This window comes from Pogona vitticeps, chromosome 3 (assembly GCF_051106095.1).
Source record: "Pogona vitticeps strain Pit_001003342236 chromosome 3, PviZW2.1, whole genome shotgun sequence".
Classification (NCBI taxonomy): Eukaryota; Metazoa; Chordata; class Lepidosauria; order Squamata; family Agamidae; genus Pogona; species Pogona vitticeps.
In genome coordinates, this window is record NC_135785.1 from 55,780,000 (window position 1) to 55,796,327 (window position 16,328).

General features: G+C 41.6%; 1 protein-coding gene across 8 annotated transcripts in view; it reads left to right on the forward strand.

Annotated features, from left to right (window-relative positions):
* Positions 1-16,328, forward strand: part of CNNM2 (cyclin and CBS domain divalent metal cation transport mediator 2) — a 159,834-nt gene that overhangs the window by 122,333 nt on the left and 21,173 nt on the right. The window contains exons 5-7 of one of the 8 annotated variants that reach the window (XR_013543130.1): positions 304-422; positions 12,472-12,565; positions 14,251-14,316. Coding sequence is in view for 6 of the 8 variants with exons in the window: in XM_072995613.2 (XP_072851714.2) it covers positions 12,472-12,565; positions 14,251-14,316; positions 15,909-15,916 (168 nt within the window). In the remaining 2 variants the exon portion in view is untranslated. Of the gene's footprint in view, positions 1-303; positions 3,686-12,471; positions 12,566-14,250; positions 14,317-14,417; positions 15,648-15,908; positions 16,053-16,328 lie in introns of those variants that run through there. The other 7 variants (XM_072995613.2, XM_072995612.2, XR_013543131.1 and 4 more) reach the window with 7 other exon arrangements.

Sequence of the window (16,328 nt, forward strand, 5' to 3'; positions counted from 1 at the left end):
TTTGGAGTTCTGATTAAGGTTTTAAAAGGCATGCATTCACTATTATAAAAATTGAAGATATTTTTATGTAGTTGACATTGGTAGATATTTATGTGAATGCTTTGGGGAGAGACAAAAAGTATTTTGGTTTACTATGCTTAAAGAGAGTGAAAATCCATATAGAATGAAGACTAGTTAACCAGTTGATATTTAGGAAGTATTAAAATCATTTTTCATTGGCTTTGGTTAACCTTAATGACATTGTCAGATGGCCAAATCCAGTTGGCTGTGTAAATACTGTATGATGTAAATTATGTTCGCTAGGCAATCCTTGATTTTACTGGCATGATCTCAGTCAGAGGAGAAAGTCCCAACTGTACAACAAAAATGACTCCAGAGCAGGGAAGAGACTCAAAATAAACTAGCTGCAAACAAGATCAAAGGTAGGCATATTTTTAGGTCAAAATTCAAAGCTGGTTGTCATTTGATGCAGTCCGCACAAACAATTTTAAGATTTTCCAAAGGAGTTAGTCTGTCTCAGCATATTGGCAAAATCAAAGGGGAAGAAAGAAAAGACGAGAGAGAGAGAGAGAGAGAGAGAGAGCGCACAAAATATTGCAGCACTTTAGAAGACTAATAGATTTATTTCAGTGTGAGTTGTGGATCAAAATCTGCTTCTTCAGATCCAAGAAGTACAAATGCATACACATAATTCTTTTTTTCTACAGTAGCCACTTAAAGATCCATAACAGAGTGTCCTGGGATGAATGAACCGAAATTGGACATCAGGAATGGCAGCAAAGAGAAACCAGTTTCTGAACAGCCTCTCAGAGGACATTCTGATATGGAACTGAAAAGCTATTGGAGAAAAGGGAATTACAAACAGAGGCACAAGAGGGAAGCAGCAGAAACTGACTACATAAATACATTATTTTGCAGCTCTGGGGGCTTAAATAGAGATCAATGTTTATTAGTTCTAGTTCTTAGACTGTTACATACATTAGGAACCTAGATTTCCCTAACATCTTATGGGTATAAAATAGTTATCTCGCATGACACTCTGACCTCTTCCCAAAGGAACTCTTAGCATTCCTGTGATTACTACATCTACGTACCTTGGTAGAATCTAGTAATTCAACTAATTAACAACTTGATAGTCCCATTCCTGTGTTAACAAACTGTTGTCACTTTTTTCTGTTATCAGTGTCCTCACTTGATTATGGAGATACAGTATGTATAAATATAGACAAATATTTCACTACTTATGTTTGAAAAAGTACATTTTGATCCACAAAAAAGCTCACACTGAAATAAATCTGTATTTAAAGTGTCCCAGTATATTGTTTTTTTTGTTATCTCTATCCCTCTTTTCTTTATCTCCTCTTTAGTTTGGCCAGTAGTTTTAGGATTTGTTTTCTGTAGACTCAGGACGGAACACTTGCCAGCATTTTTAATGACCCAGTCGACTAATATAGTGGGAGAACAGCACCACCTACTGACTTGCTGATTCTGCTCTTACTTTACTTTTAGAATATGGGTTTGATACCTCTACAACTTTTGAAATATCCATGCAAATGCAGGTACCTTCTTGAAATGTGCTGCTTGACCGGACTGTTTCATATTTTATCATATTACCTGGCTAGGTTTCCTTCTCTGTTTTTGCACAGAACTGATCATCCTCTAGTTCTGCTTACTATATATTTCAGAAGGTGATTTTTAGGCTGGCTGGGAAAGCTGCCTTAGACAACTGATTTTGGATGACACAAACATGATTATTTATTCATTATAATTGTCTTTTATCACTAAGAAAGGGGGAGAGGCACTTGTCACTTGTAGAATTATCTATTTCATATACCAAAACAACGTAGCTGATGGATAAGAGGAGGTATCTAATTTGCCCAGGCTAGCAAAATGTCTGAGGCTGATCCTGTGAATGTATTGGTAGTCTGAACCCCCTCCCCCCGTGGCCTGTTTTTCTTGAAATAGTTTTCTTCATTTGATCAATGAAAAAATTCCCACCCCAGTGTTGGCCATGCAGTGTTTCTTGCTTCAGAGTGAAATAGGATATGGAAATTGAGTCTATGAGATGGCTAAAATATTTGTACATAGCAATCTTCTACATCTTGCAGACAAGTTTCAAAGAACCACAACAGCTCAAGTGTGTATTAACTTGTTTTGAAAGCTAAGTACTGCAACTTAATCCCATCATCTTTTTATGAAATAGATATTTAAGATTTAAATGTGCCATATTGAAGAAGAAATCAAGAATCCTCTGATAGCTAGCCAGGCTTTGTGTGTGTGTGTGTGTGTGTGTGTGTGTGTGTGTGTGTGTGTGTGTGTGTGTGTGTGTGTGTGTGTGTGTGTGTGTGTGTGTGTGTGTGTGTGTGTGTGTGTGTGTGTGTGTGTGTGTAAAATACATGTACAGTATTAGTTTTTTCTCTTAGTATGTTCTTTAAAACTCAGCTAGCAAATATCAGTAAGACTGTGTATTGGTTTTGATTTCCTTTTGTTGGAAGCTGAACGTGCAGGTATTTAGTTTCAAAGTCAGTTTCAACCAAGTGTTGCCACATGCCTATGGATGTAACATCTGAGTCTGCTACATGACAGAGAAACATTATAAACAGAGGCAGGATAGAAATATTCTGTGGTTTAAGACTTCTGGCTTAAACTCGAGAGCAGGTAGAAGCATTCTGTTTCCTTTTTTTTTTTTCTGTTTCATTTAACTCTGACCTAAAAGGTCTCCGGTCCCGAGCATGGATATGCACATAGCTGCTAACTCAAAAAAAAAAAAAAAAAAAAAAAAAAAAAAAAAAAAAAAAAAAATCATGAATCTTGGGGTTCTAATCCACAAATAAATTACTGTATGCCATAATAATTTGTTAATTTTTAAATAATCACAATAATTTACTGTTTTGGGAGCAACAGGTTAATGTGGTTAGCCCCCTGCACATATTTTGGTATGGATTTGTATATTATAGCTTATATGAAGTATAACACTTGGTGTGACGTCAGAATGGAATAGACAAATTATGTATGCATATGGTCTTAGCAAGCCACTGCAATTAGAGCTGGAAGTAGTGAGCAGACAAAAATGAAAGTATATAAGCAGGTGTAAACCAAAGTGTACCTATCTGAATTCAAACTATAGTTTGATGTAGTGGGTTGACTTCCATAGTGTTGAAATTCAAATAGTCTTCTAGTGGAAGCCACTATACACACTTGGGCCCAGATTCAGTACTGATACAGTGCTAGCAGCTGTACATTTTACACACTTGCAAAGAAGGATTCCATATGTCTTTGTGCACATGGTTTCTGTCATTGTACAAAGGCTGAGAGGCTGATTTATGAGACCTAGATCTGTCCCTCACCAAAAGCTGCTGCCAGATACCCTCACTGCACACTACACCTGTCAGATGCTTCCTCTTTCCATTTCCACCCAGACCTCATGTAACTGCTCTAATAGCATTTTTCACTTGTCCAGCATGGCACTGAATCTTGCTCTTAGTGCTTCCTTTGAAACTGAAGCAGCAACTTTCTGTTCTAGCTTTTTGTTGGCAGTATGTCCAATCTGTTTTTCTGCACAATGTCCATCCTTAGTTCTTCTGTACATTTAGGTCAGCTGTGACTAGAAGATTTTACTGGTCTTTCCTCAAAATTCCTGTTATGGTGCTTAGTACAATACTGCATTGTTATCCAATGACTCTGTCTTCTGTTTACTTCCTCTCATTTACCATAAAATTTAGTTGCTCTCATATCAGATTCTTTTGAATAGGACTTTAAATGAGATTCTGCATTATTATTATTATTATCATCACCATCATCATCACTCTATAAGAGTGCAGTAATATCATTGTGCAGCACGTCAAATCAACATTCTACAAGGCAATTCTAAAAATGGGGACACCCTAAACAAAAATTGTAACTATGGATCTTGTGGGTTTGTTTAGTCGTTAAGTCGTGCCCGACTCTTCATGCCTACATGGACCAGAGCACATCGGGCCCTCTTGTCTTCCACTGCCTCCCGGAGTTTGGTCAAATTCATGTTAGTAGCTTCAATGACACTGTCCAACCATCTCATCATCTGTCGTTCCCTTCTCCTCTTGCCCTCACGCTTTCATAACATCAGGGTCTTTTCCAGGGAGTCTTCTCTTCTCATGAGATGGCCAAAGTATTGAAGTCTCATCTTCAGGATCTGTCCTTCCAGTGAGCACTCTGGGTGCTCTGTCTTGGGTGGCCCTGCACGGCATAGCCCATAGCTTCACTGAATTACCCAAGCCCTTTTGCCATGACAAGGCAGCAGTCCATGAAGGGGAACTATGGATCAGCACCATCTATTGACAATCTGTCTCATATTACATCTTCCTACTGCCTTGTGACAAACCCAGACCTACTGGGATCTGCCACACGTTAACTAAGCTGCCACCAACCATTCCCTATAAGAAGTCACACAGACTAGGGATGGATTTTTAACAAATAAAAGAATAAGGTTTATTTAAATACAACACACAGGGAAAATAAAATGATCAGGTGAATAAGATAAAGTAACGTGGCTTATTCTCATTCATACATGCATACAGTTTGGTTCACACAGAACCCTTAACTTGAAGCACAGACCCTGAACCTATCAGTTCTGGCTAACCAACAGACACCTGAACCTATCAGGTTGGTACTCTGACACACAGTAGTACCCTGTCTGACACACAGACTCCCACACCAGCTTCTTCTTCCCAGCTGCTGCTTTGTCTCCCAGCGTCTCCTCTTCACCACACAGGCTTCACATATATATATAGTACAGCCCCTCCTCCTGATGTCCCGCCTTCCACTCCCCATAGGATGGAACTTTCCCTCCAAACCCATGACAGACAGGTAACATCAGTGCTGTATGTAACACCTCCCCTCTTTATAAGTTGTTTTGTAGGGGGAAAGCTAAGGTGCTTTTTCCCAAAAAAACAACCTGGATAAAACACACAACAACAGTTATACATACCATATCATACTTACTTATACTTACATTCTAAGTTAACCATAGCAATTAGGCATTTAAACATTTACCATATACATTACATCAATTTACCTTTATTCATACAAACCAAGTTCAAAAAACAGGTACATTTAACTTTTTGTTCACCAAAATATATACATAGTCCATGTTCTTTCGCCGTCTTCATTCTTCAGGTCTTCTTGACAAGGCGTCAGCAACACAGTTCACTGACCCTCTGACCACCTTCACTTCAAAGTCATAGTCCTGCAGATTTAAAGCCCACCTCATAAGTTTGCTATTGTGGGTTTTCATTGTCTTTAACCATTGCAGTGGTGAATGGTCAGTGCACAGAACAAAATGTCTTCCCCAGATGTAAGGCTTGGCCTTCTGGATCGCGTAGACTATGGCCAAACACTCCTTCTCCACGGTTGCCAAATGTCTCTCACCTTTTTGAAGTTTCCTACTCAGGTAGGACACTGGATGCTGGTCACCATTCTTATCCTCCTGGCACAGAACTGCTCCTACCCCGCTGTTAGACGCATCGGTGTAGATGATGAACTCCCGGTCGAAGTCTGGAGCACGCAGCACTGGATAGTTGATTAGCGCCTCCTTCGACCTCTGGAACGCCGCCTCACAGTCGCTGGTCCACGGGATGCGGTCATCAGCCTTCTTCCTCGTCAGATCGGTCAGCGGAGCCGCAATCTCGCTAAACCTCGGGATGAACTTTCTGTAGTAGCCCACCAACCCAAGGAATGATTTGACTTTTTTCTTGGTGTTGGGTCTGGGCCAATCACGAACAGCTTCTATTTTGGCCTCTAGGGGTTTTATCATTCCTCCCCCTACCATGTGACCCAAGTATTTTATTTCTGGGCTACCCAGCTGACACTTGCTGGCCTTTACTGTTAGCCCTGCTGCACTTAACCTCTGCAGCACTAACTCCAGGTGTATCAGGTGATCTTCCCAGGTATTACTGAAGATCCCTATGTCGTCAATGTAGGCCACTGTAAAGTCACTGAGCCCTGCCAAGGTCTGGTCCATCAGCCTTTGGAATGTGGCTGGTGCATTTCTGAGACCAAAGCTCAGGACTCGAAACTCATAGAGACCAAAAGGGCTGCAAAAGGCAGTCTTTTCTTGATCCCTGGGATCAATTCTTAATTGCCAATATCCCTTTACCAGGTCCAATGATGAGATGAACCGACAACCCCCTATGGTTTCAATCAGGTTGTCTAGCCTGGGCATTGGGTAGGCATCAGGAGTGGTTACACGGTTTAATTTCCTGTAATCGACACAAAACCTAATGCTCCCATCAGGCTTGTCCACAAGGACTATCGGAGAGGACCAAGGACTAGAAGAGGGGACGATTATGTTCTCCCTAAGCATCTCGTCCAGCTCCTTCCGCACCTTGTCCCTATAGGGTCCCGTTACTCGGTATGGGGATACTGCTTGCGGGGGTGCATCCCCTGTGTGGATCCGATGCATCACTCCCTTCACTATCCCCGGCTTGTTGGAAAACACCTGTTGATATTTACTAAGCAGCATTTTTAGTTCTTGCTGCTGGTCTTGGGTGAGTGCAGGACTGATCTTTACCTCCTCTGGGTTGTATTTTACTTCCCCTCTACCCTCCCAGAAAGGTAGTTCAGCTTCCTCACTCTCAGCTGCTTTTATCGCAAATAAAACCCTCTGTTCCCCTCTGTAGTAGGGTTTTAGGGCATTCACATGAACCACCCTCCTTGCTTGGTTCTCCTCCTGCTCTATAAGGTAGTTCAGGTCTGACATCTTGGAAATGACCCTATATGGTCCTGCCCATTTGAGCTGCAGTTTGTTCTCCCTGCAGGGCCTAAGCCAAAGCACTTCCTCCCCTGGGTCAAAGTGCCTCTCTCTAGCTTTGTGGTCATACCATGTTTTCTGTCTGACCTTCTGAGCTTGCAGGTTTTCTGCTGCCAGCTCTAGATTTCTCTTTAGGTCATTCATCAAGGTGTCTATGTATGTCACAACGTCTTGTGGGTCATCCTGGGTGATCTGCTCCCAATTTTGTTTGATCAAATCAAGGGGCCCTTTCACCCTTCTCCCAAATAAAAGTTCAAATGGACTGAACCCGGTGCTGGCTTGTGGCACTGATCGATAAGCAAACAAAAGGGATTGCAGCTTCTGGTCCCAATTGTTTGGATTCTCTGCCAAGTAAGCCCTAATCATGCGCATTAGAGTCCCATTGAACTTCTCAGTTAACCCATTACTTTCAGGATGATAGGCAGTAGTTTCCTTGTGCTTAATTCCACAGATTTGCCATAAGCGTTTCATGAGCTTTGACGTGAACGATGCGCCCAAATCTGTGATTATTTCTGAGGCAAATCCCATCCTGGACATATACCCCACCAAGGCATCTGCCACTGTGTTAGTTTCAATGTTAGTCAAGGGTATGGCTTCAGGGTACCTCGTGGCATGGTCCACAATGGTGAGAATGAACCTGTTCCCCCTCTTTGTGGCCTTGGGCAAAGGTCCCACAATATCCACCCCTATGCATTTGAACGGAGTGTCAATCACAGGCAAAGGGCACAACTTTGCTTTGGTCCTGTCGCGGCTATTCCCCTGCCTTTGACACACATCACATTGTTTACAGAACTCCCTGATCTGCTTCCCTATGTCAGGCCAGTAAAAATTCTGTGTGATTCTCTGCTGTGTTTTGTTCACCCCTAAGTGCGCAGCAAACATGTCAGAGTGCCCCCTTTGTAAGATCATGGGGCGATACTTTTCAGGTACCACCAGCTGACTTCTGATCCCATCTCCCCCTTTTGAGATATTCCTCAGGGTCTCTCTATATAAAATCCCCTTTTCCTCCAGAAATCTCACTGGGGTTTCAGGTGTTAGCTGGGCGTCAGTCACCTGCTCAAAACACTTCTGGAGAGTGGCGTCTGCCTTTTGCTCTTGTCCAAATCTGCTGTCTGTGGTTAAGGTTTCCACCACAGCTTCTGACCTCCCCCCACCTGCTTCCGTCTCTGGCTCATCATTACCCCCCTGAACTGTCCCCGTGGTGGCTTGTGAACGTGTAATCACTAGCACCCGTTTCACATGTTCAGCCAGGTCATTTCCCACGAGCACGGCTGCTGGCAGAGTCGATGAAATTGCTAGCCGCCAAACTCCCCTCCAGCCTTGAAAGTTCACCGGTACCTCCGCTACTGGCAGCGAAATCACCTGTCCCTCAATCCCTGCCACCTTCATGCTCTCATTTGGGATTACATACTCCCTGGGAATAATATCTGGATGGCACAGGGTCACCTGGGAACAAGTGTCCCGCAGCCCCCGATACTGATGTCCAAGTATTCCTACGTCCACCCCTGCTGTCTCAAACAACTGAGAATCTGTTCTCACCAGCAGGCAGCGCCTGACCTCTACAAGAGGACCATTTTCCTCAGCCTGATCAGCAGATGTAGCTGTTTCAGATTGAGTAGCCATGGCAACAGGCTCCCTCAGTGACAATGAGCCTTGCTCTTTCTGGACACAGAACACAGCTTTTGGCTTGGTTCCACTCGAATCCTGAGGCACAAGTCCTTTTAGCTGCTTTAATTTCTCACACTCTGAGATTAGATGGCCCTTTCCCTGACAGAAATAGCATTTTCTGGTGTATTTTGATTCTCTCTCATCTTGTTTTGGTTTTCCCTCCAAAATCTGAGGTCTTGGTTTCATGTCTGAGGGCTTCCCTTCACCATGGGCCCCTCCCCCTTGCTGGCTTTTCCCTGGTCCCTGAGAGTACTTGCTGTAGGTTTCTTTGGGTTTACCTACAGATTTCCCCTCACCCAAGGGCTTTCTTATTTGGGAAATAAAATCTGCGATCTCGGCGGCTTCTGCCACAGATTTCGGTTTCCTTTCCCTCACCTGGAATTTCAGTTCCCCATGCAGGACTGAATAGAACTGTTCCAGAGCTATCAAGTCTTTGAGCTGCTGAAAGGTCTCTGTCCCCTCCTGAGATAGCCATTTCTCAAGCAGCCTCACCAATTGAGCCCCCACTTGGGTAAAAGTCTGCTCTGGTTTCTTTGTGAGGGACCTGAATCTTTGCCTCAGCTGTTCCGCATTTATCCCATGTCTTGCAAACACCAGTTTTTTAAACTCTGCAAAATCTTTCATCAGTTCCTCAGGCATCTCGGCATAGACTTCAGCCAGGCTACCACTGATTAACGATCGCATGATGGTCATCTTCTCAGTTTCCCTTACTGAGAAGTCCACAAACGCTCTTTCCACTAGGGAAAAGAACACTTCAGGACAATCTCCCTTGTGGTATACAGGGAATTTCTTCAGGTCAGCTTTAGACAATTGGCCTCCCTCAGAATCCCTATTGTTATTATTGTTCTGATTCATCAGTTCCAATTTTCTTAATTCAAACGCCATTTTCTCTCTCTCTAATCTTTCTTCTCTTTCCAATCTCTCTATTTCAAATTGCCTTTCCCTTTCTTCCCTTCTTTCTCTCTCTAATCTTTCCTCCATTTCCCTCACCCTCAGTTCATGCTGTTGGGCTAGGAGCAATTTTCTGAGTTCTGGGTTCTGCTCTCCTGTGCTGTCACCCTGCACTGAGCCAAATTCATCCTCAGAACCTTGGTCTACCTGGGGGTCTTTCACTTCACCCATTTCTGCCATTTGGCTTCGAGTCAAGGGCATAATCCCCCCCAGAACAGGCTGCTTTAAAAAGTCAAGCCTCAAAATAAAACGACCACTTTTTTTTTTCTTTTGCCTCAGAACCAGCTTTCCCTATAGATTGCTGCTGTCCTTCAGCACTACTTGCAACTGTAGCGAGTTAGAGTCTACCCCCCTCTGCTGGGCCTCTCAGCAGGCAGGCTAGATCACTGCTGTTTCACAGTTTTGCCTCAGCTTTTTTCCCGCCAAAACAGGCTGCCTCAGAGCACCCTAATCTAGTCCCCAATCTGAGGTTACACGTTCTTCCACTAGCGCACCTCCCCGTGAGGTACACCTAGAAGATTACCTACGCGCCTCAGATTGTCCCTGACTAGACCCCCCTTGCTCTGGGCACACTTGCCAAGGCTTTGCTGGACCGCTGGACAACTGGACCAGTCGTATCCCACACGCTGGACACCAATCAATGTGACAAACCCAGACCTACTGGGATCTGCCACACGTTAACTAAGCTGCCACCAACCATTCCCTATAAGAAGTCACACAGACCAGGGATGGATTTTTAACAAATAAAAGAATAAGGTTTATTTAAATACAACACACAGGGAAAATAAAATGATCAGGTGAATAAGATAAAGTAACGTGGCTTATTCTCATTCATACATGCATACAGTTTGGTTCACACAGAACCCTTAACTTGAAGCACAGACCCTGAACCTATCAGTTCTGGCTAACCAACAGACACCTGAACCTATCAGGTTGGTACTCTGACACACAGTAGTACCCTGTCTGACACACAGACTCCCACACCAGCTTCTTCTTCCCAGCTGCTGCTTTGTCTCCCAGCGTCTCCTCTTCACCACACAGGCTTCACATATATATATAGTACAGCCCCTCCTCCTGATGTCCCGCCTTCCACTCCCCATAGGATGGAACTTTCCCTCCAAACCCATGACAGACAGGTAACATCAGTGCTGTATGTAACATGCCTCTTTCCACTTTTCACAGAAAAATTGTCTTTTCTAGTCAGGCCTGTATTTCCATAATACGTACATGTATGGATAGCCTCAGTTTACTCATTTTTGCAGTATTGAGAGTTTAGGCTTGACTTGACTGAGCACCCACTTTTCTGCCTTCATGCTGTTTGTGGTATCTGTAAGGCTCTCCCACAACACCATATTTCAAATTAGTTGGGTTTTGTCCCTATCTTTCTTCACTTTCTTTCTTTGATATTGTTATGGATGATTTTGGCCTTGGTTTCCAGTGACAATCTAAGCTCCTTTTTCTTTTTTCTTTTAATTTCAAAAAGCAAGGGGACATCTTTTGGAAAACATGTACATAATATGTCTGTAGAACCTTTGGTCTGATATAGCATGTCTTCCTCAGATTTCCTAACCCCAGGAAAGGGTTTGGAAACTAGAACATAGCTTTCTAGTCTGTAATCTGTGGAGTGGGCATGACAACATTTGTTTACCTGAGATGTTAAAGGATGTACAGTACATGTTTCATTGATCCTTTTGCTTCACCATTTCATGAAGTCCAAAACAGCCTTTCAAAATATTTTGACACGGAGGGACTACAGCTACATCCTAGCTCTTCTCACTTCTTTCTTCTCCCAGTATAGATCATGTGCTCATCTTCAGGTATCCTCTAGTACTGGATAATTCTACATGAGAGGAGTTTCTTTTGGAATTTGTGTGTACATGTGCTTAGACTTCTGTTTTTAAAAAAATCAGGAAATTCAATTTTTAAAAAAACCCTTTGTTTTATTAATGTGGGATATTTATGCTTCTGTATCTACAATTCAGAATGTCAAGAAATGGCCCGATATTACTGCACAGAATTGTGTCCCCATTGCCAGCAGGTTAAAGGATGCTTCACATAGCAAAGGGCAGCCTGAATGTTGACAACACCAGTGGTAGCAAGATGGCCTACAGGATACTCTGTTGTGCTCACTACCATTCAGATTTGTCAAAACACAGCCCTGGCAGTTGCTTTGTGTTTGGGTGGAAAGTAGCTAACTGATGAAAAAAGCTTATAGGATTTTTCCTTCTCACTTTGTGAATTGAATCTGTTTTATATTTTAGCTGAAATCCTGTTTGCTGAGCTGTGCTGTGTAATGCTGATAATATAATCAAAGCAAATTTTTGCAAATAAAAAAATTCTGAAACCTCCCTTCCCAAACATTCTGAGGCTTCTGTTGAATCCCTTTCATTGTGGGCAAGCTATTGGTGGCTGCAAGATAAGGAAAAGTCCTTCATTTCCAAAAATTGACAATACTTGGATGACTTAACTGTCAATGTCTATTCTGGGAAATCAAAGACTTTTTCTCATCCTGCAGCCCTAACAGCTTCTCCACAATGATTGTATGGCCGAAATCCTGTTACTTAGCATAATAAGGCACACTGGAATAGGCCAACTGAATCAGTAAAGATCTGGTGAGTCATCTCCTCTGTAGGTTCCATTGATTCAAATTGGCCTATTCTAGTTGTGAATTATTTTAGTGTAGCAAGTTGCAACTAGAATAGGCCAGTGTGAATCAATGGAACTTATAGAAGTGTTGACTCAATCTCCACTGATTTGTTAGGTTCTCTTAGGATATGTGTAAAGTGTGGGGCCTTAGAATTAAAGGACAGCTAATTATGTTTTAAAGTAATCTTCCACAGTTTACTTTTTTGCTAAGTGTCACGTTTCTGATATACCTAACAAACTTGCAGAACTATGATGTGCTATTGTAGAATCTGGGCCAGTGTTCACTGGACTTGTTCTTTTCTGAAATGGATGCACACTGCTCCTATAGCTATGACTCCTGTTCTTTGTTACGTAACTAATATAATAGCTCAAATACTTTTGAATCCTCTATGAATGTTGCCACCTTTTTTTCTGTGCAGGGGAAAGTAGAAGTGGAGGCAGGAAAAGAAGGAATGAAGTTTGAAGCTGGTGCTTTCTCTTATTATGGAGTGATGGCTCTCACAGCATCGCCAGGTAATTGTTCAGCTTCTAAAATATTCTAGAAGAAAAATCCTCTTCTGCTGGGGTTAAAGTTGCAAGAGAAACTAGTTCAGGGTTCATTGAAATCTGGTGAGAGCAGTACCCCACTGTCAACATAAACAGCTTGAAAGATCTAGAAGACACGACACAGATGAAGGATGCAGTATGTTATCTACATCTGCTTACTTGCTAAAAATCTGCTGTTAAACCAAAACATTTTTAAAAATCTTCCTGGTCTGTCACTGTAATTTTCAGTAAATTAGTCTGTCTTGTTAAACACTGTGAACTATTTGGTTCATATTTTGCATGGCAAAGGATAAGAGATTTACACTGGATGGGGAGCAGAACTGCACTGTAGTGGTGTTTGCTTATATTAAGTGGATCTTAGTCCTCTCTGAATTTTCTGAATATTAGATTGTTCAAATACTTTTGCCAGGTTTCCTATAATGAAGTTTCTGTGTAATGAACCTCTTCCTCATATGCTGTGGGTTTATGTGTGCATTACACTGCTCAGCTTTTCCCCCCTGCAGGCAAAAGTCTAATGTTATCCTGGACCTAGAACACTGTTCCATTAGAGGAAGGCCGTCTAGGCTGTCTTGGTACTGATTTATTTCTGTCTTTAGAGCTAGGTTTGCAGGTTCACAATTTACTTTTAATACAGAAAACAAGGGCTTAAATACAGTAGCCAAAATCCTATTGCTTAATATATAGTAAGTCACAACTAGAGTAGACCCAGTCAGTCTGTGAATTTCATGAGTCATTCCATTGATTCCATGGGCCTATTCTAGCTCAACTTACTACGCTAAGCAATAAGATTTCAGCTAATGTGTGCCTAAGTTCGAAGAGACAGTTTCGTCTCTTAGATGCCTTTTGTTTGTACACTTTATTGGGATAATACCTTAAAAATGTTTTTATTTCATAACTTGGAAGAGGTAAAAAATGCCTGCCAGCCACTTTTCCGGATGTCCAATATTACAGTAGCAATTGATGGGCTTTGTTTTCATCTTGTATGTTGCTACAAACATGCCATCAGTCCATGGTATTGTCTTCATGTCTGGTATAATCTAGAATGTTTCAGGGAGGATGAATTATTGAAGGATGCGTAGACATTGCTGTAACTATATATTACAGCTAACTGTAGCACCCGAAAGACAGAACAATTAACTATTCTTCCATGTCTGAAAAATAAAACGATGGTAACATGGAATGTTGATTTTTGCAGGGTTAATTAGCTATTCACACGGCTAAGAAATAAATTGTACTGAAAGCCATTTCTTGCTAAGACACACAGAGTGGATGCGTTAGTAGGAATATCACACCTTTAAAATTATCTATCATTATGTCTTGTACTGTTTATCCCTTATTTCTGTCTTGTTAAACTGTTTTTTGTGATATCTGATAGGATACTGTAAGATTAACTTCATTTTCTATTGCTATGATTATTAGTGTTAGTAGCAAGGGGCATTAAAAGTTTAGTGACTTGTCATTTCTTACATGTTATTTTTATTAATTTTCAGACCACTGTTCATTGTTGTTTTATTCTTTCATTGTTTCTTCTAGTTTGATTTTTAATTTTTTTATTCCTTCACTGTACCCAAATCTAACCCTCTCCTTTGTCAACTGTCAGTATCGGCAACCTTTCGGATACTGATCTCATCTTTTTTTCCTCCCTCTTCTAGTTTCCTTGTCCCTGTCTCGTACCTTTGTTGTCAACAGAACAGAATTATTAGCAGCAGGTACACCAGGTAAACTTGCATGCTTCTTGTTCACCCTTCTTGTAACCACACTTACCAGGTGTAATCCAGAATAATTTATATTTACCTTATAATTTTTTTATGTTCAAAAGATGAATGAGAAGCTTAAGCCTCACTGCACTGAAGTTTGTGATTAGTTAATAGCAAGCAAAAGGAAAGTGAAACAAAGGTAAACATTTGAAATTTGCTTGCTTATAGAAGAATCGTCCTTGATTACTAACACTGACCTCTTAAAACACATCAATGCACAATATTGTTTTTACTTACGCAAAATACCCCACCATGCCAGTTTCTGTGTAGTCCTCATATGACAATGTGATTACCCAGACTCCGGGCATCTAGAAACACCTGGGAAGACTAGGAGCAACAGTGGCCCCCAACTCATTTACTGTAGTTGTCTCTTCATTGAGTGATGGCATGTAATGGCTCGGATCAGTTTCTTCCGGATTGCACAATGCAAAGGATTTCTGTAATGAGCTCTGTGAGCTATTCCCTCTTTGCCAGTTTTCAAATCTGCCTCAAAAGCCAAAGGACGAAGAGCAAAACATCCAAAATTCATCAAGTGGAAACATGTTTTTGTAGATACAGTTTAAACCTTATTCAGTAAAAGAGTTAGTCCCACTCTCCCCATCCTAGCAGTCTTTTAACATGTGGAGTAGCATCACACAATCAGACAGTCTCTGGTTTTCCAGGTTCTCAGGTTGCCTGCAGAGCACCTATGGACAGAGATTGTGCTTTTCCTCAGATTTAGTTCTCTAACTGCAGGATGTAGGATAGAGAGGAGTGAGACTAGTCTGGTTCCTAAGCTTACAAATTAAGACTAACCCTTTTATTGAAACTCTGAATAGTGTTATTGTTACTTGGGTTGGGCAGGTTATATCTACCCTGCCATTTAGAAATCTTTCTGACTTTAAAAGTAGTACACAGAGGAATCAGTGTATTCTGAGTAATACACTTGGAATACACTGAGAGCCAGTGTAGTATGGTGGATAGAATGGGGCTCAGGAGACCTGGATTCAACTTGAGAATGGAAACTCACTGCGGAGTAGCACTGGTAAAGCCACTCCTTAAATATCTCCCATACCTCCCATACTAGGATTGCCGTCGATCAGAATTGACTTGAAGAGGCATAATGCACACACTTGCCTCCCAGGATTCTACTTGGATGTTTCAGCTCTATCCTCTTCTACAGCTACAGTATTTCCTTAAAGAAAGTTTCTAGGCTTCTTGGAATTGCAGTCCTGGGTTACCTAAGGTTAGGAACCACTATCTTAGTACAGCATTTTCATGTTAACAGTCATAGCATGTCCTCATTTGTTCTGTTGTACAACATATGTCATCTCCTTGAGAGCCATTTTGTCCAGATGATCTCCTCTATATTTATGATTCAGATTTCAGAATCCAGATATGTCTTCTGCAGTTGTGGTCATTGCAATTTTTCTCACTTACTTATAGAGCTTTTGCTCATTCAAAGAAGATACTCCTACATTTCTGCTTTTTTCTCAAGTGCATGTTAATATTTTTGGAAATTTTAAAGTGGTTCAGTTCATCACAATCATTAACTAGCATGTTTTTCTTTTTAGGGACATAATAACAAATTGCCCACTATGGAAACAGTTAGTATGAAGAAGTGCAACTGGGACTGGGACTGCTGAGAGAAATTAGTAGGTTCAGATTACAGTAGAGCAGATTTGAATTGGGTAGTGGTCGTATTTGTTTGTATGTACAGTGGGGTCTTGACTTGAGAACTTAATCTGTATTGGAAGGCAGTTCTCAAGTCAAAAAGTTCTCAGGTCAAATCTGCATTTCCCATAGGAATGCATTGAAAACCATTTGATCCGTATCTGCTCTTTTCCGTCCATAGAAACTAATGGGAAGCTGCTATTCCGCCTTCGACCACTAGAGGGGGATATTTTGTTTCTTTTTTTTTCTTAGGTCAAGAAAGGTTCAGGGAAGGCAGGGAAAAGACAGTCCAGGCAGTACAAGTACCAGGCAGTCCGAAG